We start from the raw sequence: 25,380 nt of genomic DNA, 5'->3' as shown, positions 1-25,380 counted from the left end.
TGAGCACAGAAGTGCAACACTAGAAAGCATTAATGGATGACGTTCATGCCTTCGCATCAGCAGGAAAAATGTAATTCGGTATAGCATTATTTGCATAGCATGCTTAATCTGTCATTGATATATGGCATTGCAGTGTTTTTTGATAATCTGGAAGTGCATTTCCAGGATGTTCCGAGGTCTACACGCAGGCGAGAGTCTGACTCTGTCTGTGGAGCCATGAGGTCAGTGCAGTGACAATTGAGATATCTGTTAGGTGAATGTGTCAGCATTAAGGAACTGAAAGTTAGATTTTTTAGTCACTATTGTTTGTTAATATAGTAGTATAATACTACAGGTGTATAGTGCCTTGAAAATGTGATAGTAGAGGGAGTGACTTGACGAAAGGAGAATAACAATTTGCAATGAAATACACGTTTGTACATAGGGGAAATTGTTTGTGCATCAGCACATTTGTGTACAAAGCGACTCATGTTTGTTTAAATAATGCACAGCAATTAATTGGTTTTTTTGCACAACACATATGTGCTCATGAAAACTCATTTGTTTGCACTGTAACAATTCTGTACACCAAGACATGAATGCGCAAATAACAGAAAAAATGCAGTTTCATATATGTGTGCACAAAAACTAATCTTGACCTTCTACGAGCTAAGACATTATTTGCACAGCACCACAAAAGGGGTTCATTTCTAAAGCACTTCGTCAATTTAAAAAAGAGGTAGCTATGTTGGTGCACAAACCCATGAAAACTAAGGAAAAAAGAATTAACTCCTACTGTCTTCACTAGAACACATAAAAGGCTTTTCTTGAAGCTGTTCCACCTGTTCACACCGACACCAGGGCAGCGAAGTGGCATCTATTTCAGAAAGAATGCGCTGTTTTCATCGCAAACCAAAAAATACCATTTTGAAACTCAGAAAAATAATAAAATAAAACTCCAGCACAGAAATAAATTATAGATAATACTTTAGACATTAGAAGTCAACCGTAACACAAAACGAAACAGATTAGACAAAATAGGAAACAATTTCAAAAGATATTTTGGGGTTTTCAAAGCACTGGAGACCTCCCTTTGAGTTGATCAAATACTTTTTTAGTTGGGAAATGCCAATCACGTGCAGCCTGATTCACATCACTCGGGTCCAGATTGACCAATGCTTTGCACCGAGTTTGCTTTACTTTTGCAGTGCAAAGCTGATGCAAAGTGTTACAGTTACGATGGATTTGCTATGCGCTGCCTTGCATTGCTTTGATTCGAGGAGCGTTCCATGGGTGGTCATGGGGGTTCCCATGCAACCAACCATGGGATTTGACACAGACCCCTATCTACAAAGAATCGTAGACAGGGATTTGACCAAAATTCTGATGCCTCCTCAAAGCAGACAAAACTTTGTTTTAATTTCTCCTTATTCTTCCTACTTTGCATGTGTGTTGCATTACACAGCACACGTAAAAAGTAGAAAACGTCTTAAAGCATAGCTGTTGTACTAGAAGGGAGACCCATCCCCAGTAGCGGCTCGCAGAGGGAGTGCTACGGGTTGGTGGGGCAGGGGAGGGGCAGTGTGGGGGGCTAGTGGAGTCAGACATGCGACGGCCAGGAGTAAAGTAAGTACATAAATAAATAAAACTATTCACTACCCCCCCCCACCCTGCCCCTCCCCCACCCCACTGCCCGTAGCACTCCCTCTGCAAGCCGCCACTGCCCATCACGCGCAAAACCTAGGCTTGAGACAATGCAGACACCTTTGCTCTATGGCGCAAGGTTGTGCGCATTAGCACATGGCTGCCAAAAGTGCACCAGTGCATGGAGAGAGCAGAAAAGTGTCCTGCTCTTTCCCATTCGTGCAACTCAGAGCAGTGCAGCAAGTTTAGTTGCTGTGTTGCTTGACTTCACAGTAAATATGGCCCTTGCAATGCACTCCTGTGATTTACTTCTCAGCCTGGAGTAAATTTCCAACTTTTCCAGAATGCGCACAGTTTCCGGGAGTGTTCTAGAGAAGCTCTCACTGCCTCAGTTACCCAAGGAATAGTCCCAGAATTCATGTGTGAACTGGGCAACGCCAGGACGTTCCTTTAAAAGACGACACGTACTACCAGCAGATTTTGTTTGTCAATGCCTTTCAAATCTCAACTGTTGAATAAGCAGCTATGTAATAATTTCACTGTGCATCCACATGGCATTTATAGTTCAGTTTGAGTCAATCCTCATCTTCATATAGTTGTATTGAAGAACAGATGAGGTCCTTACCTTGTACAATGCTGATGTAGAAGCAGACCCAACAGCGAATGCCACACCGATAATTGAATCACCATGGAAACCATCTGCATAAGCCATCATAACAATTCCTGTTATTGCCATTATTGCTGCAACTATCTGTGCAATACAAGACAGTTATCTTTAAAACATAGACACATTAAATAATGCATGCAATAATTGTAGATCACACAGTTTGCATTTGCACAACTTGCAATGTTGTCACAAGTAGGCTTATTTAGTGATAATCTAATTGTTTAAAAATAAAATAATCTTATATTATATATATATATATATATATATTATATAAATATATATATATTCCAAACGAACAGTGCCTCTGCATCCAGAGTCGGCAATAGAGCCCACCAACCGGTATAGCAGTATATCCATTTTTTTTATTGTAGAAGGTTAAAGCAATACGCGTTTCAGCCTCATTCAGGCCTTAATCATATGCATCATGTGACATGTTCAGATGGTCTGCTTTTTAAATCCACAGGTCTTTAAACATTGAAGATGGACTACTGATCAGAATCAATGTCATTATTGTTTTCAAACTTTAGTAGTTCATTTTTTGCGATACTGTGGTCACAGTAGAAAAGTATACGTGTTATTTTCACAATTAAAGCCAACAGTTGGCACCAAAAAAGGGGCTTTTCTTTATATAATTCGCCAGTTTGTATTCTTAAGACCACAGTACCCATAATGCATCAAAACATCAGTTGCACTTATCATTTCGTCCATCATGGATTATTTCACTAGAGTTGTTAAAACACAGTCAATGACGCCATCTGCTGTTTTTTCAAATTACAAATACGCCCCTGCCTCTAAAGAAGTCAATTTCATTTCGTGCAAACAAGTAGTCCAATTTGTTGAACAGGAAAGGCGTCGTCCTGCCTTTCACATGTATTTTCCAGAATTAATTAATTTTTTCCAAAGGCACCTTCCACAATGTTTCAATTAAAACTCCCGGTATGTACTGAGGGTTAATTTCCTCCATAGATCCCGGCTGCCAGCAAGTGCTTCACATGAATGATTTATCTCGGGCGGTCCTCCCATCCCACAGACAGTGGCCTCACCTCTGTTAATCTTTCCTGTTTCCACTTTGCAGCCGGCGGGCGTCCTGCCACAACAATTCCATATGAACATGACGCTGTGAGGACACCCTGACTGGCGGATCGGGGCTCATTTTTTTTTTTGCTTGCATATTTATATAGCGCGAACTCGACCCGAAGGTATTGGAGCGCTGTACATGAGCACCGTATTTACATTACACATTCAGGCACGAATCACAGGATGTAGACGCGACCCCGAGGCTCGAACCCTGGTTTCCAGCACCAAAGTCGGCAGTCTTCCACGGGCGTCACCGTATTAATATTGCCAACGAACAGAGCCTCTATATCCAGAGTCAACAATAGAGCCCACCAACCGGTATAGTAGTAAATCCATTTTTTTTATTGTAGAAGGTTAAAGCATTACGCGTTTCAGCCTCATTATATATATATATATATATATATATATATATATATATATATATATATTCTGTCCAGATGAAATAAATTGCTGGGCAGGACTGGCGCAGAGTGTCCGAAATGAAATAATCCTGGATGACAAAGTGTCCCAAAACGCTTCCTTATCTCCCCGTTAACGTCCCAGCCTCGTGAAATAAGGATCCAACAGGCCGTGAGCAGGAAAACAATGTGACCTGTTCCACGTGAAATCACGATCTGTGGTACACAGCAGCCTTAAAAATTCTCACTCTTGAGGCGGGCTGAAGTAATCCGAATCCTCGGGAGACCAAACAAACTGCAACAGCAGACTCCAGCAATACTTCAGCCACTTAGCAAGACGGAGCCCCCAAAAACGCCACTGGAAAGCGTGAAAACATGCACAAAGCCCCTCCAGTCAAGAAAAGGAGGAGGCCACACAGGGAGTAGATTCAGAAGCGTTTATTCCACACAGCTTAAGGCATGATGCATTTCAGCTAATAAAGCCTTCCTCGGATGCCACTGTAGTAATCAGGATGCTGCCCCACCTGCGCTTTCAAATAGTCCTGCGCTCTCCTATTGGTGAGAGCACCAGCCAACCCCTGTCACATGACCGCACATCAGAAGCAGTGTAGTATACACTGCAACTCCCAGAAACCACCTCACCAGGATAGATGCTGCGCGGGGATGGACATGATGAATTCTGTCCAGATGAAATAAATTGCTGGGCAGGACTGGCGCAGAGTGTCCGAAATGAAATAATCCTGGATGTGCGGTCATGTGACAGGGGTTGGCTGGTGCTCCCACCAATAGGAGAGCGCAGGACTATTTGAAAGCGCAGGTGGGGCAGCATCCTGATTACTACAGTGGCATCCGAGGAAGGCTTTATTAGCCGAAATGCATCATGCCTTAAGCTGTGTGGAATAAACGCTTCTGAATCTACTCCCTGTGTGGCCTCCTCCTTTTCTTGACTGGAGGGGCTTTGTGCATGTTTTCACGCTTTCCAGTGGCGTTTTTGGGGGCTCCGTCTTGCTAAGTGGCTGAAGTATTGCTGGAGTCTGCTGTTGCAGTTTGTTTGGTCTCCCGAGGATTCGGATTACTTCAGCCCGCCTCAAGAGTGAGAATTTTTAAGGCTGCTGTGTACCACAGATCGTGATTTCACGTGGAACAGGTCACATTGTTTTCCTGCTCACGGCCTGTTGGATCCTTATTTCACGAGGCTGGGACGTTAACGGGGAGATAAGGAAGCGTTTTGGGACACTTTGTCATCCAGGATTATTTCATTTCGGACACTCTGCGCCAGTCCTGCCCAGCAATTTATTTCATCTGGACAGAATTCATCATGTCCATCCCCGCGCAGCATCTATCCCGGTGAGGTGGTTTCTGGGAGTTGCAGTGTATACTACACTGCTTCTGATGTGCGGTCATGTGACAGGGGTTGGCTGGTGCTCTCACCAATAGGAGAGCGCAGGACTATTTGAAAGCGCAGGTGGGGCAGCATCCTGATTACTACAGTGGCATCCGAGGAAGGCTTTATTAGCCGAAATGCATCATGCCTTAAGCTGTGTGGAATAAACGCTTCTGAATCTACTCCCTGTGTGGCCTCCTCCTTTTCTTGACTGGAGGGGCTTTATGCATGTTTTCACGCTTTCCAGTGGCGTTTTTGGGGGCTCCGTCTTGCTAAGTGGCTGAAGTATTGCTGGAGTCTGCTGTTGCAGTTTGTTTGGTCTCCCGAGGATTCGGATTACTTCAGCCCGCCTCAAGAGTGAGAATTTTTAAGGCTGCTGTGTACCACAGATCGTGATTTCACGTGGAACAGGTCACATTGTTTTCCTGCTCACGGCCTGTTGGATCCTTATTTCACGAGGCTGGGACGTTAACGGGGAGATAAGGAAGCGTTTTGGGACACTTTGTCATCCAGGATTATTTCATTTCGGACACTCTGCGCCAGTCCTGCCCAGCAATTTATTTCATCTGGACAGAATTCATCATGTCCATCCCCGCGCAGCATCTATCCCGGTGAGGTGGTTTCTGGGAGTTGCAGTGTATACTACACTGCTTCTGATGTGCGGTCATGTGACAGGGGTTGGCTGGTGCTCTCACCAATAGGAGAGCGCAGGACTATTTGAAAGCGCAGGTGGGGCAGCATCCTGACTACTACAGTGGCATCCGAGGAAGGCTTTATTAGCCGAAATGCATCATGCCTTAAGCTGTGTGGAATAAACGCTTCTGAATCTACTCCCTGTGTGGCCTCCTCCTTTTCTTGACTGGAGGGGCTTTGTGCATGTTTTCACGCTTTCCAGTGGCGTTTTTGGGGGCTCCGTGTTGCTAAGTGGCTGAAGTATTGCTGGAGTCTGCTGTTGCAGTTTGTTTGGTCTCCCGAGGATTCGGATTACTTCAGCCCGCCTCAAGAGTGAGAATTTTTAAGGCTGCTGTGTACCACAGATCGTGATTTCACGTGGAACAGGTCACATTGTTTTCCTGCTCACAGCCTGTTGGATCCTTATTTCACGAGGCTGGGACGTTAACGGGGAGATAAGGAAGCGTTTTGGGACACTTTGTCATCCAGGATTATTTCATTTCGGACACTCTGCGCCAGTCCTGCCCAGCAATTTATTTCATCTGGACAGAATTCATCATGTCCATCCCCGCGCAGCATCTATCCCGGTGAGGTGGTTTCTGGGAGTTGCAGTGTATACTACACTGCTTCTGATGTGCGGTCATGTGACAGGGGTTGGCTGGTGCTCTCACCAATAGGAGAGCGCAGGACTATTTGAAAGCGCAGGTGGGGCAGCATCCTGATTACTACAGTGGCATCCGAGGAAGGCTTTATTAGCCGAAATGCATCATGCCTTAAGCTGTGTGGAATAAACGCTTCTGAATCTACTCCCTGTGTGGCCTCCTCGTTTTCTTGACTGGAGGGGCTTTGTGCATGTTTTCACGCTTTCCAGTGGCGTTTTTGGGGGCTCCGTCTTGCTAAGTGGCTGAAGTATTGCTGGAGTCTGCTGTTGCAGTTTGTTTGGTCTCCCGAGGATTCGGATTACTTCAGCCCGCCTCAAGAGTGAGAATTTTTAAGGCTGCTGTGTACCACAGATCGTGATTTCACGTGGAACAGGTCACATTGTTTTCCTGCTCACGGCCTGTTGGATCCTTATTTCACGAGGCTGGGACGTTAACGGGGAGATAAGGAAGCGTTTTGGGACACTTTGTCATCCAGGATTATTTCATTTCGGACACTCTGCGCCAGTCCTGCCCAGCAATTTATTTCATCTGGACAGAATTCATCATGTCCATCCCCGCGCAGCAACTATCCCGGTGAGGTGGTTTCTGGGAGTTGCAGTGTATACTACACTGCTTCTGATGTGCGGTCATGTGACAGGGGTTGGCTGGTGCTCTCACCAATAGGAGAGCGCAGGACTATTTGAAAGCGCAGGTGGGGCAGCATCCTGATTACTACAGTGGCATCCGAGGAAGGCTTTATTAGCCGAAATGCATCATGCCTTAAGCTGTGTGGAATAAACGCTTCTGAATCTACTCCCTGTGTGGCCTCCTCCTTTTCTTGACTGGAGGGGCTTTGTGCATGTTTTCACGCTTTCCAGTGGCGTTTTTGGGGGCTCCGTCTTGCTAAGTGGCTGAAGTATTGCTGGAGTCTGCTGTTGCAGTTTGTTTGGTCTCCCGAGGATTCGGATTACTTCAGCCCGCCTCAAGAGTGAGAATTTTTAAGGCTGCTGTGTACCACAGATCGTGATTTCACGTGGAACAGGTCACATTGTTTTCCTGCTCACGGCCTGTTGGATCCTTATTTCACGAGGCTGGGACGTTAACGGGGAGATAAGGAAGCGTTTTGGGACACTTTGTCATCCAGGATTATATCATTTCGGACACTCTGCGCCAGTCCTGCCCAGCAATTTATTTCATCTGGACAGAATTCATCATGTCCATCCCCGCGCAGCATCTATCCCGGTGAGGTGGTTTCTGGGAGTTGCAGTGTATACTACACTGCTTCTGATGTGCGGTCATGTGACAGGGGTTGGCTGGTGCTCTCACCAATAGGAGAGCGCAGGACTATTTGAAAGCGCAGGTGGGGCAGCATCCTGATTACTACAGTGGCATCCGAGGAAGGCTTTATTAGCCGAAATGCATCATGCCTTAAGCTGTGTGGAATAAACGCTTCTGAATCTACTCCCTGTGTGGCCTCCTCCTTTTCTTGACTGGAGGGGCTTTGTGCATGTTTTCACGCTTTCCAGTGGCGTTTTTGGGGGCTCCGTCTTGCTAAGTGGCTGAAGTATTGCTGGAGTCTGCTGTTGCAGTTTGTTTGGTCTCCCGAGGATTCGGATTACTTCAGCCCGCCTCAAGAGTGAGAATTTTTAAGGCTGCTGTGTACCACAGATCGTGATTTCACGTGGAACAGGTCACATTGTTTTCCTGCTCACGGCCTGTTGGATCCTTATTTCACGAGGCTGGGACGTTAACGGGGAGATAAGGAAGCGTTTTGGGACACTTTGTCATCCAGGATTATTTCATTTCGGACACTCTGCGCCAGTCCTGCCCAGCAATTTATTTCATCTGGACAGAATTCATCATGTCCATCCCCGCGTAGCATCTATCCCGGTGAGGTGGTTTCTGGGAGTTGCAGTGTATACTACACTGCTTCTGATGTGCGGTCATGTGACAGGGGTTGGCTGGTGCTCTCACCAATAGGAGAGCGCAGGACTATTTGAAAGCGCAGGTGGGGCAGCATCCTGATTACTACAGTGGCATCCGAGGAAGGCTTTATTAGCCGAAATGCATCATGCCTTAAGCTGTGTGGAATAAACGCTTCTGAATCTACTCCCTGTGTGGCCTCCTCCTTTTCTTGACTGGAGGGGCTTTGTGCATGTTTTCACGCTTTCCAGTGGCGTTTTTGGGGGCTCCGTCTTGCTAAGTGGCTGAAGTATTGCTGGAGTCTGCTGTTGCAGTTTGTTTGGTCTCCCGAGGATTCGGATTACTTCAGCCCGCCTCAAGAGTGAGAATTTTTAAGGCTGCTGTGTACCACAGATCGTGATTTCACGTGGAACAGGTCACATTGTTTTCCTGCTCACGGCCTGTTGGATCCTTATTTCACGAGGCTGGGACGTTAACGGGGAGATAAGGAAGCGTTTTGGGACACTTTGTCATCCAGGATTATTTCATTTCGGACACTCTGCGCCAGTCCTGCCCAGCAATTTATTTCATCTGGACAGAATTCATCATGTCCATCCCCGCGCAGCATCTATCCCGGTGAGGTGGTTTCTGGGAGTTGCAGTGTATACTACACTGCTTCTGATGTGCGGTCATGTGACAGGGGTTGGCTGGTGCTCTCACCAATAGGAGAGCGCAGGACTATTTGAAAGCGCAGGTGGGGCAGCATCCTGATTACTACAGTGGCATCCGAGGAAGGCTTTATTAGCCGAAATGCATCATGCCTTAAGCTGTGTGGAATAAACGCTTCTGAATCTACTCCCTGTGTGGCCTCCTCCTTTTCTTGACTGGAGGGGCTTTGTGCATGTTTTCACGCTTTCCAGTGGCGTTTTTGGGGGCTCCGTCTTGCTAAGTGGCTGAAGTATTGCTGGAGTCTGCTGTTGCAGTTTGTTTGGTCTCCCGAGGATTCGGATTACTTCAGCCCGCCTCAAGAGTGAGAATTTTTAAGGCTGCTGTGTACCACAGATCGTGATTTCACGTGGAACAGGTCACATTGTTTTCCTGCTCACGGCCTGTTGGATCCTTATTTCACGAGGCTGGGACGTTAACGGGGAGATAAGGAAGCGTTTTGGGACACTTTGTCATCCAGGATTATTTCATTTCGGACACTCTGCGCCAGTCCTGCCCAGCAATTTATTTCATCTGGACAGAATTCATCATGTCCATCCCCGCGCAGCATCTATCCCGGTGAGGTGGTTTCTGGGAGTTGCAGTGTATACTACACTGCTTCTGATGTGCGGTCATGTGACAGGGGTTGGCTGGTGCTCTCACCAATAGGAGAGCGCAGGACTATTTGAAAGCGCAGGTGGGGCAGCATCCTGATTACTATAGTGGCATCCGAGGAAGGCTTTATTAGCCGAAATGCATCATGCCTTAAGCTGTGTGGAATAAACGCTTCTGAATCTACTCCCTGTGTGGCCTCCTCCTTTTCTTGACTGGAGGGGTTTGTGCATGTTTTCACGCTTTCCAGTGGCGTTTTTGGGGGCTCCGTCTTGCTAAGTGGCTGAAGTATTGCTGGAGTCTGCTGTTGCAGTTTGTTTGGTCTCCCGAGGATTCGGATTACTTCAGCCCGCCTCAAGAGTGAGAATTTTTAAGGCTGCTGTGTACCACAGATCGTGATTTCACGTGGAACAGGTCACATTGTTTTCCTGCTCACGGCCTGTTGGATCCTTATTTCACGAGGCTGGGACGTTAACGGGGAGATAAGGAAGCGTTTTGGGACACTTTGTCATCCAGGATTATTTCATTTCGGACACTCTGCGCCAGTCCTGCCCAGCAATTTATTTCATCTGGACAGAATTCATCATGTCCATCCCCGCGCAGCATCTATCCCGGTGAGGTGGTTTCTGGGAGTTGCAGTGTATACTACACTGCTTCTGATGTGCGGTCATGTGACAGGGGTTGGCTGGTGCTCTCACCAATAGGAGAGCGCAGGACTATTTGAAAGCGCAGGTGGGGCAGCATCCTGATTACTACAGTGGCATCCGAGGAAGGCTTTATTAGCCGAAATGCATCATGCCTTAAGCTGTGTGGAATAAACGCTTCTGAATCTACTCCCTGTGTGGCCTCCTCCTTTTCTTGACTGGAGGGGCTTTGTGCATGTTTTCACGCTTTCCAGTGGCGTTTTTGGGGGCTCCGTCTTGCTAAGTGGCTGAAGTATTGCTGGAGTCTGCTGTTGCAGTTTGTTTGGTCTCCCGAGGATTCGGATTACTTCAGCCCGCCTCAAGAGTGAGAATTTTTAAGGCTGCTGTGTACCACAGATCGTGATTTCACGTGGAACAGGTCACATTGTTTTCCTGCTCACGGCCTGTTGGATCCTTATTTCACGAGGCTGGGACGTTAACGGGGAGATAAGGAAGCGTTTTGGGACACTTTGTCATCCAGGATTATTTCATTTCGGACACTCTGCGCCAGTCCTGCCCAGCAATTTATTTCATCTGGACAGAATTCATCATGTCCATCCCCGCGCAGCATCTATCCCGGTGAGGTGGTTTCTGGGAGTTGCAGTGTATACTACACTGCTTCTGATGTGCGGTCATGTGACAGGGGTTGGCTGGTGCTCTCACCAATAGGAGAGCGCAGGACTATTTGAAAGCGCAGGTGGAGCAGCATCCTGATTACTACAGTGGCATCCGAGGAAGGCTTTATTAGCCGAAATGCATCATGCCTTAAGCTGTGTGGAATAAACGCTTCTGAATCTACTCCCTGTGTGGCCTCCTCCTTTTCTTGACTGGAGGGGCTTTGTGCATGTTTTCACGCTTTCCAGTGGCGTTTTTGGGGGCTCCGTCTTGCTAAGTGGCTGAAGTATTGCTGGAGTCTGCTGTTGCAGTTTGTTTGGTCTCCCGAGGATTCGGATTACTTCAGCCCGCCTCAAGAGTGAGAATTTTTAAGGCTGCTGTGTACCACAGATCGTGATTTCACGTGGAACAGGTCACATTGTTTTCCTGCTCACGGCCTGTTGGATCCTTATTTCACGAGGCTGGGACGTTAACGGGGAGATAAGGAAGCGTTTTGGGACACTTTGTCATCCAGGATTATTTCATTTCGGACACTCTGCGCCAGTCCTGCCCAGCAATTTATTTCATCTGGACAGAATTCATCATGTCCATCCCCGCGCAGCATCTATCCCGGTGAGGTGGTTTCTGGGAGTTGCAGTGTATACTACACTGCTTCTGATGTGCGGTCATGTGACAGGGGTTGGCTGGTGCTCTCACCAATAGGAGAGCGCAGGACTATTTGAAAGCGCAGGTGGGGCAGCATCCTGATTACTACAGTGGCATCCGAGGAAGGCTTTATTAGCCGAAATGCATCATGCCTTAAGCTGTGTGGAATAAACGCTTCTGAATCTACTCCCTGTGTGGCCTCCTCCTTTTCTTGACTGGAGGGGCTTTGTGCATGTTTTCACGCTTTCCAGTGGCGTTTTTGGGGGCTCCGTCTTGCTAAGTGGCTGAAGTATTGCTGGAGTCTGCTGTTGCAGTTTGTTTGGTCTCCCGAGGATTCGGATTACTTCAGCCCGCCTCAAGAGTGAGAATTTTTAAGGCTGCTGTGTACCACAGATCGTGATTTCACGTGGAACAGGTCACATTGTTTTCCTGCTCACGGCCTGTTGGATCCTTATTTCACGAGGCTGGGACGTTAACGGGGAGATAAGGAAGCGTTTTGGGACACTTTGTCATCCAGGATTATTTCATTTCGGACACTCTGCGCCAGTCCTGCCCAGCAATTTATTTCATCTGGACAGAATTCATCATGTCCATCCCCGCGCAGCATCTATCCCGGTGAGGTGGTTTCTGGGAGTTGCAGTGTATACTACACTGCTTCTGATGTGCGGTCATGTGACAGGGGTTGGCTGGTGCTCTCACCAATAGGAGAGCGCAGGACTATTTGAAAGCGCAGGTGGGGCAGCATCCTGATTACTACAGTGGCATCCGAGGAAGGCTTTATTAGCCGAAATGCATCATGCCTTAAGCTGTGTGGAATAAACGCTTCTGAATCTACTCCCTGTGTGGCCTCCTCCTTTTCTTGACTGGAGGGGCTTTGTGCATGTTTTCACGCTTTCCAGTGGCGTTTTTGGGGGCTCCGTCTTGCTAAGTGGCTGAAGTATTGCTGGAGTCTGCTGTTGCAGTTTGTTTGGTCTCCCGAGGATTCGGATTACTTCAGCCCGCCTCAAGAGTGAGAATTTTTAAGGCTGCTGTGTACCACAGATCGTGATTTCACGTGGAACAGGTCACATTGTTTTCCTGCTCACGGCCTGTTGGATCCTTATTTCACGAGGCTGGGACGTTAACGGGGAGATAAGGAAGCGTTTTGGGACACTTTGTCATCCAGGATTATTTCATTTCGGACACTCTGCGCCAGTCCTGCCCAGCAATTTATTTCATCTGGACAGAATTCATCATGTCCATCCCCGCGCAGCATCTATCCCGGTGAGGTGGTTTCTGGGAGTTGCAGTGTATACTACACTGCTTCTGATGTGCGGTCATGTGACAGGGGTTGGCTGGTGCTCTCACCAATAGGAGAGCGCAGGACTATTTGAAAGCGCAGGTGGGGCAGCATCCTGATTACTACAGTGGCATCCGAGGAAGGCTTTATTAGCCGAAATGCATCATGCCTTAAGCTGTGTGGAATAAACGCTTCTGAATCTACTCCCTGTGTGGCCTCCTCCTTTTCTTGACTGGAGGGGCTTTGTGCATGTTTTCACGCTTTCCAGTGGCGTTTTTGGGGGCTCCGTCTTGCTAAGTGGCTGAAGTATTGCTGGAGTCTGCTGTTGCAGTTTGTTTGGTCTCCCGAGGATTCGGATTACTTCAGCCCGCCTCAAGAGTGAGAATTTTTAAGGCTGCTGTGTACCACAGATCGTGATTTCACGTGGAACAGGTCACATTGTTTTCCTGCTCACGGCCTGTTGGATCCTTATTTCACGAGGCTGGGACGTTAACGGGGAGATAAGGAAGCGTTTTGGGACACTTTGTCATCCAGGATTATTTCATTTCGGACACTCTGCGCCAGTCCTGCCCAGCAATTTATTTCATCTGGACAGAATTCATTATGTCCATCCCCGCGCAGCATCTATCCCGGTGAGGTGGTTTCTGGGAGTTGCAGTGTATACTACACTGCTTCTGATGTGCGGTCATGTGACAGGGGTTGGCTGGTGCTCTCACCAATAGGAGAGCGCAGGACTATTTGAAAGCGCAGGTGGGGCAGCATCCTGATTACTACAGTGGCATCCGAGGAAGGCTTTATTAGCCGAAATGCATCATGCCTTAAGCTGTGTGAAATAAACGCTTCTGAATCTACTCCCTGTGTGGCCTCCTCCTTTTCTTGACTGGAGGGGCTTTGTGCATGTTTTCACGCTTTCCAGTGGCGTTTTTGGGGGCTCCGTCTTGCTAAGTGGCTGAAGTATTGCTGGAGTCTGCTGTTGCAGTTTGTTTGGTCTCCCGAGGATTCGGATTACTTCAGCCCGCCTCAAGAGTGAGAATTTTTAAGGCTGCTGTGTACCACAGATCGTGATTTCACGTGGAACAGGTCACATTGTTTTCCTGCTCACGGCCTGTTGGATCCTTATTTCACGAGGCTGGGACGTTAACGGGGAGATAAGGAAGCGTTTTGGGACACTTTGTCATCCAGGATTATTTCATTTCGGACACTCTGCGCCAGTCCTGCCCAGCAATTTATTTCATCTGGACAGAATTCATCATGTCCATCCCCGCGCAGCATCTATCCCGGTGAGGTGGTTTCTGGGAGTTGCAGTGTATACTACACTGCTTCTGATGTGCGGTCATGTGACAGGGGTTGGCTGGTGCTCTCACCAATAGGAGAGCGCAGGACTATTTGAAAGCGCAGGTGGGGCAGCATCCTGATTACTACAGTGGCATCCGAGGAAGGCTTTATTAGCCGAAATGCATCATGCCTTAAGCTGTGTGGAATAAACGCTTCTGAATCTACTCCCTGTGTGGCCTCCTCCTTTTCTTGACTGGAGGGGCTTTGTGCATGTTTTCACGCTTTCCAGTGGCGTTTTTGGGGGCTCCGTCTTGCTAAGTGGCTGAAGTATTGCTGGAGTCTGCTGTTGCAGTTTGTTTGGTCTCCCGAGGATTCGGATTACTTCAGCCCGCCTCAAGAGTGAGAATTTTTAAGGCTGCTGTGTACCACAGATCGTGATTTCACGTGGAACAGGTCACATTGTTTTCCTGCTCACGGCCTGTTGGATCCTTATTTCACGAGGCTGGGACGTTAACGGGGAGATAAGGAAGCGTTTTGGGACACTTTGTCATCCAGGATTATTTCATTTCGGACACTCTGCGCCAGTCCTGCCCAGCAATTTATTTCATCTGGACAGAATTCATTATGTCCATCCCCGCGCAGCATCTATCCCGGTGAGGTGGTTTCTGGGAGTTGCAGTGTATACTACACTGCTTCTGATGTGCGGTCATGTGACAGGGGTTGGCTGGTGCTCTCACCAATAGGAGAGCGCAGGACTATTTGAAAGCGCAGGTGGGGCAGCATCCTGATTACTACAGTGGCATCCGAGGAAGGCTTTATTAGCCGAAATGCATCATGCCTTAAGCTGTGTGAAATAAACGCTTCTGAATCTACTCCCTGTGTGGCCTCCTCCTTTTCTTGACTGGAGGGGCTTTGTGCATGTTTTCACGCTTTCCAGTGGCGTTTTTGGGGGCTCCGTCTTGCTAAGTGGCTGAAGTATTGCTGGAGTCTGCTGTTGCAGTTTGTTTGGTCTCCCGAGGATTCGGATTACTTCAGCCCGCCTCAAGAGTGAGAATTTTTAAGGCTGCTGTGTACCACAGATCGTGATTTCACGTGGAACAGGTCACATTGTTTTCCTGCTCACGGCCTGTTGGATCCTTATTTCACGAGGCTGGGACGTTAACGGGGAGATAAGGAAGCGTTTTGGGACACTTTGTCATCCAGGATTATTTCATTTCGGACACTCTGCGCCAGTCCTGCCCAGCAATTTATTTCATCTGGACAGAATTCATCATGTCCATCCCCGCGCAGCATCTATCCCGGTGAGGTGGTTTCTGGGAGTTGCAGTGTATACTACACTGCTTCTGATGTGCGGTCATGTGACAGGGGTTGGCTGGTGCTCTCACCAATAGGAGAGCGCAGGACTATTTGAAAGCGCAGGTGGGGCAGCATCCTGATTACTACAGTGGCATCCGAGGAAGGCTTTATTAGCCGAAATGCATCATGCCTTAAGCTGTGTGGAATAAACGCTTCTGAATCTACTCCCTGTGTGGCCTCCTCCTTTTCTTGACTGGAGGGGTTTGTGCATGTTTTCACGCTTTCCAGTGGCGTTTTTGGGGGCTCCGTCTTGCTAAGTGGCTGAAGTATTGCTGGAGTCTGCTGTTGCAGTTTGTTTGGTCTCCCGAGGATTCGGATTACTTCAGCCCGCCTCAAGAGTGAGAATTTTTAAGGCTGCTGTGTACCACAGATCGTGATTTCACGTGGAACAGGTCACATTGTTTTCCTGCTCACGGCCTGTTGGATCCTTATTTCACGAGGCTGGGACGTTAACGGGGAGATAAGGAAGCGTTTTGGGACACTTTGTCATCCAGGATTATTTCATTTCGGACACTCTGCGCCAGTCCTGCCCAGCAATTTATTTCATCTGGACAGAATTCATCATGTCCATCCCCGCGCAGCATCTATCCCGGTGAGGTGGTTTCTGGGAGTTGCAGTGTATACTACACTGCTTCTGATGTGCGGTCATGTGACAGGGGTTGGCTGGTGCTCTCACCAATAGGAGAGCGCAGGACTATTTGAAAGCGCAGGTGGGGCAGCATCCTGATTACTACAGTGGCATCCGAGGAAGGCTTTATTAGCCGAAATGCATCATGCCTTAAGCTGTGTGGAATAAACGCTTCTGAATCTACTCCCTGTGTGGCCTCCTCCTTTTCTTGACTGGAGGGGCTTTGTGCATGTTTTCACGCTTTCCAGTGGCGTTTTTGGGGGCTCCGTCTTGCTAAGTGGCTGAAGTATTGCTGGAGTCTGCTGTTGCAGTTTGTTTGGTCTCCCGAGGATTCGGATTACTTCAGCCCGCCTCAAGAGTGAGAATTTTTAAGGCTGCTGTGTACCACAGATCGTGATTTCACGTGGAACAGGTCACATTGTTTTCCTGCTCACGGCCTGGTGGATCCTTATTTCACGAGGCTGGGACGTTAACGGGGAGATAAGGAAGCGTTTTGGGACACTTTGTCATCCAGGATTATTTCATTTCGGACACTCTGCGCCAGTCCTGCCCAGCAATTTATTTCATCTGGACAGAATTCATCATGTCCATCCCCGCGCAGCATCTATCCCGGTGAGGTGGTTTCTGGGAGTTGCAGTGTATACTACACTGCTTCTGATGTGCGGTCATGTGACAGGGGTTGGCTGGTGCTCTCACCAATAGGAGAGCGCAGGACTATTTGAAAGCGCAGGTGGGGCAGCATCCTGATTACTACAGTGGCATCCGAGGAAGGCTTTATTAGCCGAAATGCATCATGCCTTAAGCTGTGTGGAATAAACGCTTCTGAATCTACTCCCTGTGTGGCCTCCTCCTTTTCTTGACTGGAGGGGCTTTGTGCATGTTTTCACGCTTTCCAGTGGCGTTTTTGGGGGCTCCGTCTTGCTAAGTGGCTGAAGTATTGCTGGAGTCTGCTGTTGCAGTTTGTTTGGTCTCCCGAGGATTCGGATTACTTCAGCCCGCCTCAAAAGTGAGAATTTTTAAGGCTGCTGTGTACCACAGATCGTGATTTCACGTGGAACAGGTCACATTGTTTTCCTGCTCACGGCCTGTTGGATCCTTATTTCACGAGGCTGGGACGTTAACGGGGAGATAAGGAAGCGTTTTGGGACACTTTGTCATCCAGGATTATTTCATTTCGGACACTCTGCGCCAGTCCTGCCCAGCAATTTATTTCATCTGGACAGAATTCATCATGTCCATCCCCGCGCAGCATCTATCCCGGTGAGGTGGTTTCTGGGAGTTGCAGTGTATACTACACTGCTTCTGATGTGCGGTCATGTGACAGGGGTTGGCTGGTGCTCTCACCAATAGGAGAGCGCAGGACTATTTGAAAGCGCAGGTGGGGCAGCATCCTGATTACTACAGTGGCATCCGAGGAAGGCTTTATTAGCCGAAATGCATCATGCCTTAAGCTGTGTGGAATAAACGCTTCTGAATCTACTCCCTGTGTGGCCTCCTCCTTTTCTTGACTGGAGGGGCTTTGTGCATGTTTTCACGCTTTCCAGTGGCGTTTTTGGGGACTCCGTCTTGCTAAGTGGCTGAAGTATTGCTGGAGTCTGCTGTTGCAGTTTGTTTGGTCTCCCGAGGATTCGGATTACTTCAGCCCGCCTCAAGAGTGAGAATTTTTAAGGCTGCTGTGTACCACAGATCGTGATTTCACGTGGAACAGGTCACATTGTTTTCCTGCTCACGGCCTGTTGGATCCTTATTTCACGAGGCTGGGACGTTAACGGGGAGATAAGGAAGCGTTTTGGGACACTTTGTCATCCAGGATTATTTCATTTCGGACACTCTGCGCCAGTCCTGCCCAGCAATTTATTTCATCTGGACAGAATTCATCATGTCCATCCCCGCGCAGCATCTATCCCGGTGAGGTGGTTTCTGGGAGTTGCAGTGTATACTACACTGCTTCTGATGTGCGGTCATGTGACAGGGGTTGGCTGGTGCTCTCACCAATAGGAGAGCGCAGGACTATTTGAAAGCGCAGGTGGGGCAGCATCCTGATTACTACAGTGGCATCCGAGGAAGGCTTTATTAGCCGAAATGCATCATGCCTTAAGCTGTGTGGAATAAACGCTTCTGAATCTACTCCCTGTGTGGCCTCCTCCTTTTCTTGACTGGAGGGGCTTTGTGCATGTTTTCACGCTTTCCAGTGGCGTTTTTGGGGGCTCCGTCTTGCTAAGTGGCTGAAGTATTGCTGGAGTCTGCTGTTGCAGTTTGTTTGGTCTCCCGAGGATTCGGATTACTTCAGCCCGCCTCAAGAGTGAGAATTTTTAAGGCTGCTGTGTACCACAGATCGTGATTTCACGTGGAACAGGTCACATTGTTTTCCTGCTCACGGCCTGTTGGATCCTTATTTCACGAGGCTGGGACGTTAACGGGGAGATAAGGAAGCGTTTTGGGACACTTTGTCATCCAGGATTATTTCATTTCGGACACTCTGCGCCAGTCCTGCCCAGCAATTTATTTCATCTGGACAGAATTCATCATGTCCATCCCCGCGCAGCATCTATCCCGGTGAGGTGGTTTCTGGGAGTTGCAGTGTATACTACACTGCTTCTGATGTGCGGTCATGTGACAGGGGTTGGCTTGTGCTCTCACCAATAGGAGAGCGCAGGACTATTTGAAAGCGCAGGTGGGGCAGCATCCTGATTACTACAGTGGCATCCGAGGAAGGCTTTATTAGCCGAAATGCATCATGCCTTAAGCTGTGTGGAATAAACGCTTCTGAATCTACTCCCTGTGTGGCCTCCTCCTTTTCTTGACTGGAGGGGCTTTGTGCATGTTTTCACGCTTTCCAGTGGCGTTTTTGGGGGCTCCGTCTTGCTAAGTGGCTGAAGTATTGCTGGAGTCTGCTGTTGCAGTTTGTTTGGTCTCCCGAGGATTCGGATTACTTCAGCCCGCCTCAAGAGTGAGAATTTTTAAGGCTGCTGTGTACCACAGATCGTGATTTCACGTGGAACAGGTCACATTGTTTTCCTGCTCACGGCCTGTTGGATCCTTATTTCACGAGGCTGGGACGTTAACGGGGAGATAAGGAAGCGTTTTGGGACACTTTGTCATCCAGGATTATTTCATTTCGGACACTCTGCGCCAGTCCTGCCCAGCAATTTATTTCATCTGGACAGAATTCATTATGTCCATCCCCGCGCAGCATCTATCCCGGTGAGGTGGTTTCTGGGAGTTGCAGTGTATACTACACTGCTTCTGATGTGCGGTCATGTGACAGGGGTTGGCTGGTGCTCTCACCAATAGGAGAGCGCAGGACTATTTGAAAGCGCAGGTGGGGCAGCATCCTGATTACTACAGTGGCATCCGAGGAAGGCTTTATTAGCCGAAATGCATCATGCCTTAAGCTGTGTGAAATAAACGCTTCTGAATCTACTCCCTGTGTGGCCTCCTCCTTTTCTTGACTGGAGGGGCTTTGTGCATGTTTTCACGCTTTCCAGTGGCGTTTTTGGGGGCTCCGTCTTGCTAAGTGGCTGAAGTATTGCTGGAGTCTGCTGTTGCAGTTTGTTTGGTCTCCCGAGGATTCGGATTACTTCAGCCCGCCTCAAGAGTGAGAATTTTTAAGGCTGCTGTGTACCACAGATCGTGATTTCACGTGGAACAGGTCACATTGTTTTCCTGCTCACGGCCTGTTGGATCCTTATTTCACGAGGCTGGGACGTTAATGGGGAGATAAGGAAGCGTTTTGGGACACTTTGTCATCCAGGATTATTTCATTTCGGACACTCTGCGCCAGTCCTGCCCAGCAATTTATTTCATCTGGACAGAATTCATTATGTCCATCCCCGCGCAGCATCTATCCCGGTGAGGTGGTTTCTGGGAGTTGCAGTGTATACTACACTGCTTCTGATGTGCGGTCATGTGACAGGGGTTGGCTGGTGCTCTCACCAATAGGAGAGCGCAGGACTATTTGAAAGCGCAGGTGGGGCAGCATCCTGATTACTACAGTGGCATCCGAGGAAGGCTTTATTAGCCGAAATGCATCATGCCTTAAGCTGTGTGGAATAAACGCTTCTGAATCTACTCCCTGTGTGGCCTCCTCCTTTTCTTGACTGGAGGGGCTTTGTGCATGTTTTCACGCTTTCCAGTGGCGTTTTTGGGGGCTCCGTCTTGCTAAGTGGCTGAAGTATTGCTGGAGTCTGCTGTTGCAGTTTGTTTGGTCTCCCGAGGATTCGGATTACTTCAGCCCGCCTCAAGAGTGAGAATTTTTAAGGCTGCTGTGTACCACAGATCGTGATTTCACGTGGAACAGGTCACATTGTTTTCCTGCTCACGGCCTGTTGGATCCTTATTTCACGAGGCTGGGACGTTAACGGGGAGATAAGGAAGCGTTTTGGGACACTTTGTCATCCAGGATTATTTCATTTCGGACACTCTGCGCCAGTCCTGCCCAGCAATTTATTTCATCTGGACAGAATTCATCATGTCCATCCCCGCGCAGCATCTATCCCGGTGAGGTGGTTTCTGGGAGTTGCAGTGTATACTACACTGCTTCTGATGTGCGGTCATGTGACAGGGGTTGGCTGGTGCTCTCACCAATAGGAGAGCGCAGGACTATTTGAAAGCGCAGGTGGGGCAGCATCCTGATTACTACAGTGGCATCCGAGGAAGGCTTTATTAGCCGAAATGCATCATGCCTTAAGCTGTGTGGAATAAACGCTTCTGAATCTACTCCCTGTGTGGCCTCCTCGTTTTCTTGACTGGAGGGGCTTTGTGCATGTTTTCACGCTTTCCAGTGGCGTTTTTGGGGGCTCCGTCTTGCTAAGTGGCTGAAGTATTGCTGGAGTCTGCTGTTGCAGTTTGTTTGGTCTCCCGAGGATTCGGATTACTTCAGCCCGCCTCAAGAGTGAGAATTTTTAAGGCTGCTGTGTACCACAGATCGTGATTTCACGTGGAACAGGTCACATTGTTTTCCTGCTCACGGCCTGTTGGATCCTTATTTCACGAGGCTGGGACGTTAACGGGGAGATAAGGAAGCGTTTTGGGACACTTTGTCATCCAGGATTATTTCATTTCGGACACTCTGTGCCAGTCCTGCCCAGCAATTTATTTCATCTGGACAGAATTCATCATGTCCATCCCCGCGCAGCATCTATCCCGGTGAGGTGGTTTCTGGGAGTTGCAGTGTATACTACACTGCTTCTGATGTGCGGTCATGTGACAGGGGTTGGCTGGTGCTCTCACCAATAGGAGAGCGCAGGACTATTTGAAAGCGCAGGTGGGGCAGCATCCTGATTACTACAGTGGCATCCGAGGAAGGCTTTATTAGCCGAAATGCATCATGCCTTAAGCTGTGTGGAATAAACGCTTCTGAATCTACTCCCTGTGTGGCCTCCTCCTTTTCTTGACTGGAGGGGCTTTGTGCATGTTTTCACGCTTTCCAGTGGCGTTTTTGGGGGCTCCGTCTTGCTAAGTGGCTGAAGTATTGCTGGAGTCTGCTGTTGCAGTTTGTTTGGTCTCCCGAGGATTCGGATTACTTCAGCCCGCCTCAAGAGTGAGAATTTTTAAGGCTGCTGTGTACCACAGATCGTGATTTCACGTGGAACAGGTCACATTGTTTTCCTGCTCACGGCCTGTTGGATCCTTATTTCACGAGGCTGGGACGTTAACGGGGAGATAAGGAAGCGTTTTGGGACACTTTGTCATCCAGGATTATTTCATTTCGGACACTCTGCGCCAGTCCTGCCCAGCAATTTATTTCATCTGGACAGAATTCATTATGTCCATCCCCGCGCAGCATCTATCCCGGTGAGGTGGTTTCTGGGAGTTGCAGTGTATACTACACTGCTTCTGATGTGCGGTCATGTGACAGGGGTTGGCTGGTGCTCTCACCAATAGGAGAGCGCAGGACTATTTGAAAGCGCAGGCGGGGCAGCATCCTGATTACTACAGTGGCATCCGAGGAAGGCTTTATTAGCCGAAATGCATCATGCCTTAAGCTGTGTGGAATAAACGCTTCTGAATCTACTCCCTGTGTGGCCTCCTCCTTTTCTTGACTGGAGGGGCTTTGTGCATGTTTTCACGCTTTCCAGTGGCGTTTTTGGGGGCTCCGTCTTGCTAAGTGGCTGAAGTATTGCTGGAGTCTGCTGTTGCAGTTTGTTTGGTCTCCCGAGGATTCGGATTACTTCAGCCCGCCTCAAGAGTGAGAATTTTTAAGGCTGCTGTGTACCACAGATCGTGATTTCACGTGGAACAGGTCACATTGTTTTCCTGCTCACGGCCTGTTGGATCCTTATTTCACGAGGCTGGGACGTTAACGGGGAGATAAGGAAGCGTTTTGGGACACTTTGTCATCCAGGATTATTTCATTTCGGACACTCTGCGCCAGTCCTGCCCAGCAATTTATTTCATCTGGACAGAATTCATCATGTCCATCCCCGCGCAGCATCTATCCCGGTGAGGTGGTTTCTGGGAGTTGCAGTGTATACTACACTGCTTCTGATGTGCGGTCATGTGACAGGGGTTGGCTGGTGCTCTCACCAATAGGAGAGCGCAGGACTATTTGAAAGCGCAGGTGGGGCAGCATCCTGATTACTACAGTGGCATCCGAGGAAGGCTTTATTAGCCGAAATGCATCATGCCTTAAGCTGTGTGGAATAAACGCTTCTGAATCTACTCCCTGTGTGGCCTCCTCGTTTTCTTGACTGGAGGGGCTTTGTGCATGTTTTCACGCTTTCCAGTGGCGTTTTTGGGGGCTCCGTCTTGCTAAGTGGCTGAAGTATTGCTGGAGTCTGCTGTTGCAGTTTGTTTGGTCTCCCGAGGATTCGGATTACTTCAGCCCGCCTCAAGAGTGAGAATTTTTAAGGCTGCTGTGTACCACAGATCGTGATTTCACGTGGAACAGGTCACATTGTTTTCCTGCTCACGGCCTGTTGGATCCTTATTTCACGAGGCTGGGACGTTAACGGGGAGATAAGGAAGCGTTTTGGGACACTTTGTCATCCAGGATTATTTCATTTCGGACACTCTGCGCCAGTCCTGCCCAGCAATTTATTTCATCTGGACAGAATTCATCATGTCCATCCCCGCGCAGCATCTATCCCGGTGAGGTGGTTTCTGGGAGTTGCAGTGTATACTACACTGCTTCTGATGTGCGGTCATGTGACAGGGGTTGGCTGGTGCTCTCACCAATAGGAGAGCGCAGGACTATTTGAAAGCGCAGGTGGGGCAGCATCCTGATTACTACAGTGGCATCCGAGGAAGGCTTTATTAGCCGAAATGCATCATGCCTTAAGCTGTGTGGAATAAACGCTTCTGAATCTACTCCCTGTGTGGCCTCCTCCTTTTCTTGACTGGAGGGGCTTTGTGCATATATATATATATATATATATATATATATATATATATATATATATATATATATATAAAAATCGAAACTGAAACATATAGGACCAAATTCACAGAGGCATTTATAGGCATAAGTCTTTGTTTATAGCCATATATGGCTAAGACCCTGCATGACACTAGGCTCATAATTTAGAGCATATTGGTAATGCTATAGAGCTGGGTTAATGTCTGGTAACCTGGCAATCTGATAATGTTCGGCTTCGTAGCATTACAAAGGTGTCCGGGCAGTTACCAGTGGAGATGTGACAGTAATACTGCACACCCCCTGGCAATTTTTGCAAACTTCTCTTTGCAAAAATGACCTGCAGAAACCATGTTTCTGCCAGCTCTTCTCCAATTTTAAAAGCAGCCTTCTAAGTACAACATAAGTGCTTGCCCACGATTCTAATTGTGGTGCAGTCATTTCCGCCTTATTGTTCTGCTGATCTTGGATGGGAGAGTGCTTTCTTTTCAGTAGTATTAAGGAGTACTAGGTTATGTATGCAGAAGGTGTGCCAGATGTGATTAACAAGGTTTTTTCTGTCATAAATACCTCTTACTTATTGGAAGAGGTAGGAAGCAGCCTAGGCAAAAATATAAGGTTAGATTATGAAAGAATGGCAGAAGAATTAAACCTGTATTTCCTGATGGCTTTGGCAGTGAGTTTTATAAAGCACGGAAAGATGGCGTGCAAACCATTTCAATTTGGAGGTCATCCTCGTGGAGCCAGCAATTTCATTATTATTATAGTCGTTGTGAAGAGAGGCAGAGATCTCACTATTCTCAGTGTATACACTGCACCACTAAAATATAGGGGCCGATTACGATGTCAGTCGGTAAGCCTCCGACCGCTCGTTGGAGGCTTACCGACCGACATGGTAGGTTCACAGTCCATCCACCCAATTATGATGTAGACGGTCGGAGTGTTAACCGGCCGGTCTTTCAGACTGGCTTCTGACAGGCTCAAGGAGCTCGTCGGCCAGTCGGAAACCTTTTGTGATCCACTATGGACGGCGTTTTGGCCGTCGAGATAATGATGTAGGTTTCCGACAGGCTTTTCATGTCGGGCTTTCCGACATGTCTTGTGATCATCTAACAAAATTCAGCATATAGGGCTTACAGGACCCCGCATGGACTGAAACATTTATGCCTTGATTATGAGCGCTCCAGATAATTTAGTGCTATTAATCACACTCGGTGAGAGCTACTATTCCAGGGTTTGGAATTCATCAGGTGCAATAATTTGACCCTTAAAATGGCAAAAGATGGATTTTGGAACTTTCCACACACAAATCCTCATGTCCCAGTATTTACGGGGCCTTTTTCCTCCCAATACATCTCAAGAGGCTTGATTTGCCAAAATGTAAAGAGGGAAAATTTTAAAAGGGTGTAAGTATGTATGTATGTATATTCTATTTCTAAAGCGCAATCCTAGCCAAAAGACCGGGGAGCACAGTACAGGGTCAAAGAGAAGAATGGAGTCAAGATGTGATAGGAGGAGTAACTAGCTTGTTGATGGTTAATGCTTGGTGATGTAGTGTTCTTTAAAGAGGCAAGTTTTCCTCCTTTCTGCTCAGCCATAGGCGCATAGAGACCTAAACTCAACTGACCCAAATCAGTTTGGTAGCTCCGCGTAGATTTAACGTGGTGGCAGAATGGCAATCGGAGCTCACGATACATAGAGTTAGTTTCAGGAACCTAGGATACATATAGTGCTTGAGCCTAGTTTGTCCTGGAGCCTCAACATAAAGCCCCTAGTTTCTTGATTCACAACTAACCTCAGCCAGTGGACGTGACTTTCTGTCAACGTCCTGGACCATGTAGCCCTGTTCAAAATGATTGTG

General features: G+C 48.1%; 1 protein-coding gene across 2 annotated transcripts in view; it reads right to left on the bottom strand.

Annotated features, from left to right (window-relative positions):
* The window catches only part of SLC35F4 (solute carrier family 35 member F4), a 527,883-nt gene that overhangs the window by 65,107 nt on the left and 437,396 nt on the right, over positions 1–25,380 (bottom strand). For both annotated transcript variants that reach the window (XM_085626142.1, XM_085626141.1), the window contains one exon: positions 2,249–2,374. In XM_085626142.1, the coding sequence (XP_085482268.1) occupies positions 2,249–2,374 (126 nt within the window). The remainder of the gene's footprint in view (positions 1–2,248; positions 2,375–25,380) is intronic.

This window comes from Triturus cristatus, chromosome 9 (assembly GCF_964204655.1).
Source record: "Triturus cristatus chromosome 9, aTriCri1.1, whole genome shotgun sequence".
Taxonomy (NCBI): domain Eukaryota; kingdom Metazoa; phylum Chordata; class Amphibia; order Caudata; family Salamandridae; genus Triturus; species Triturus cristatus.
Note: the sequence above shows the minus strand (reverse complement) of the source record. Positions and strands in the feature narration are given on the sequence as shown.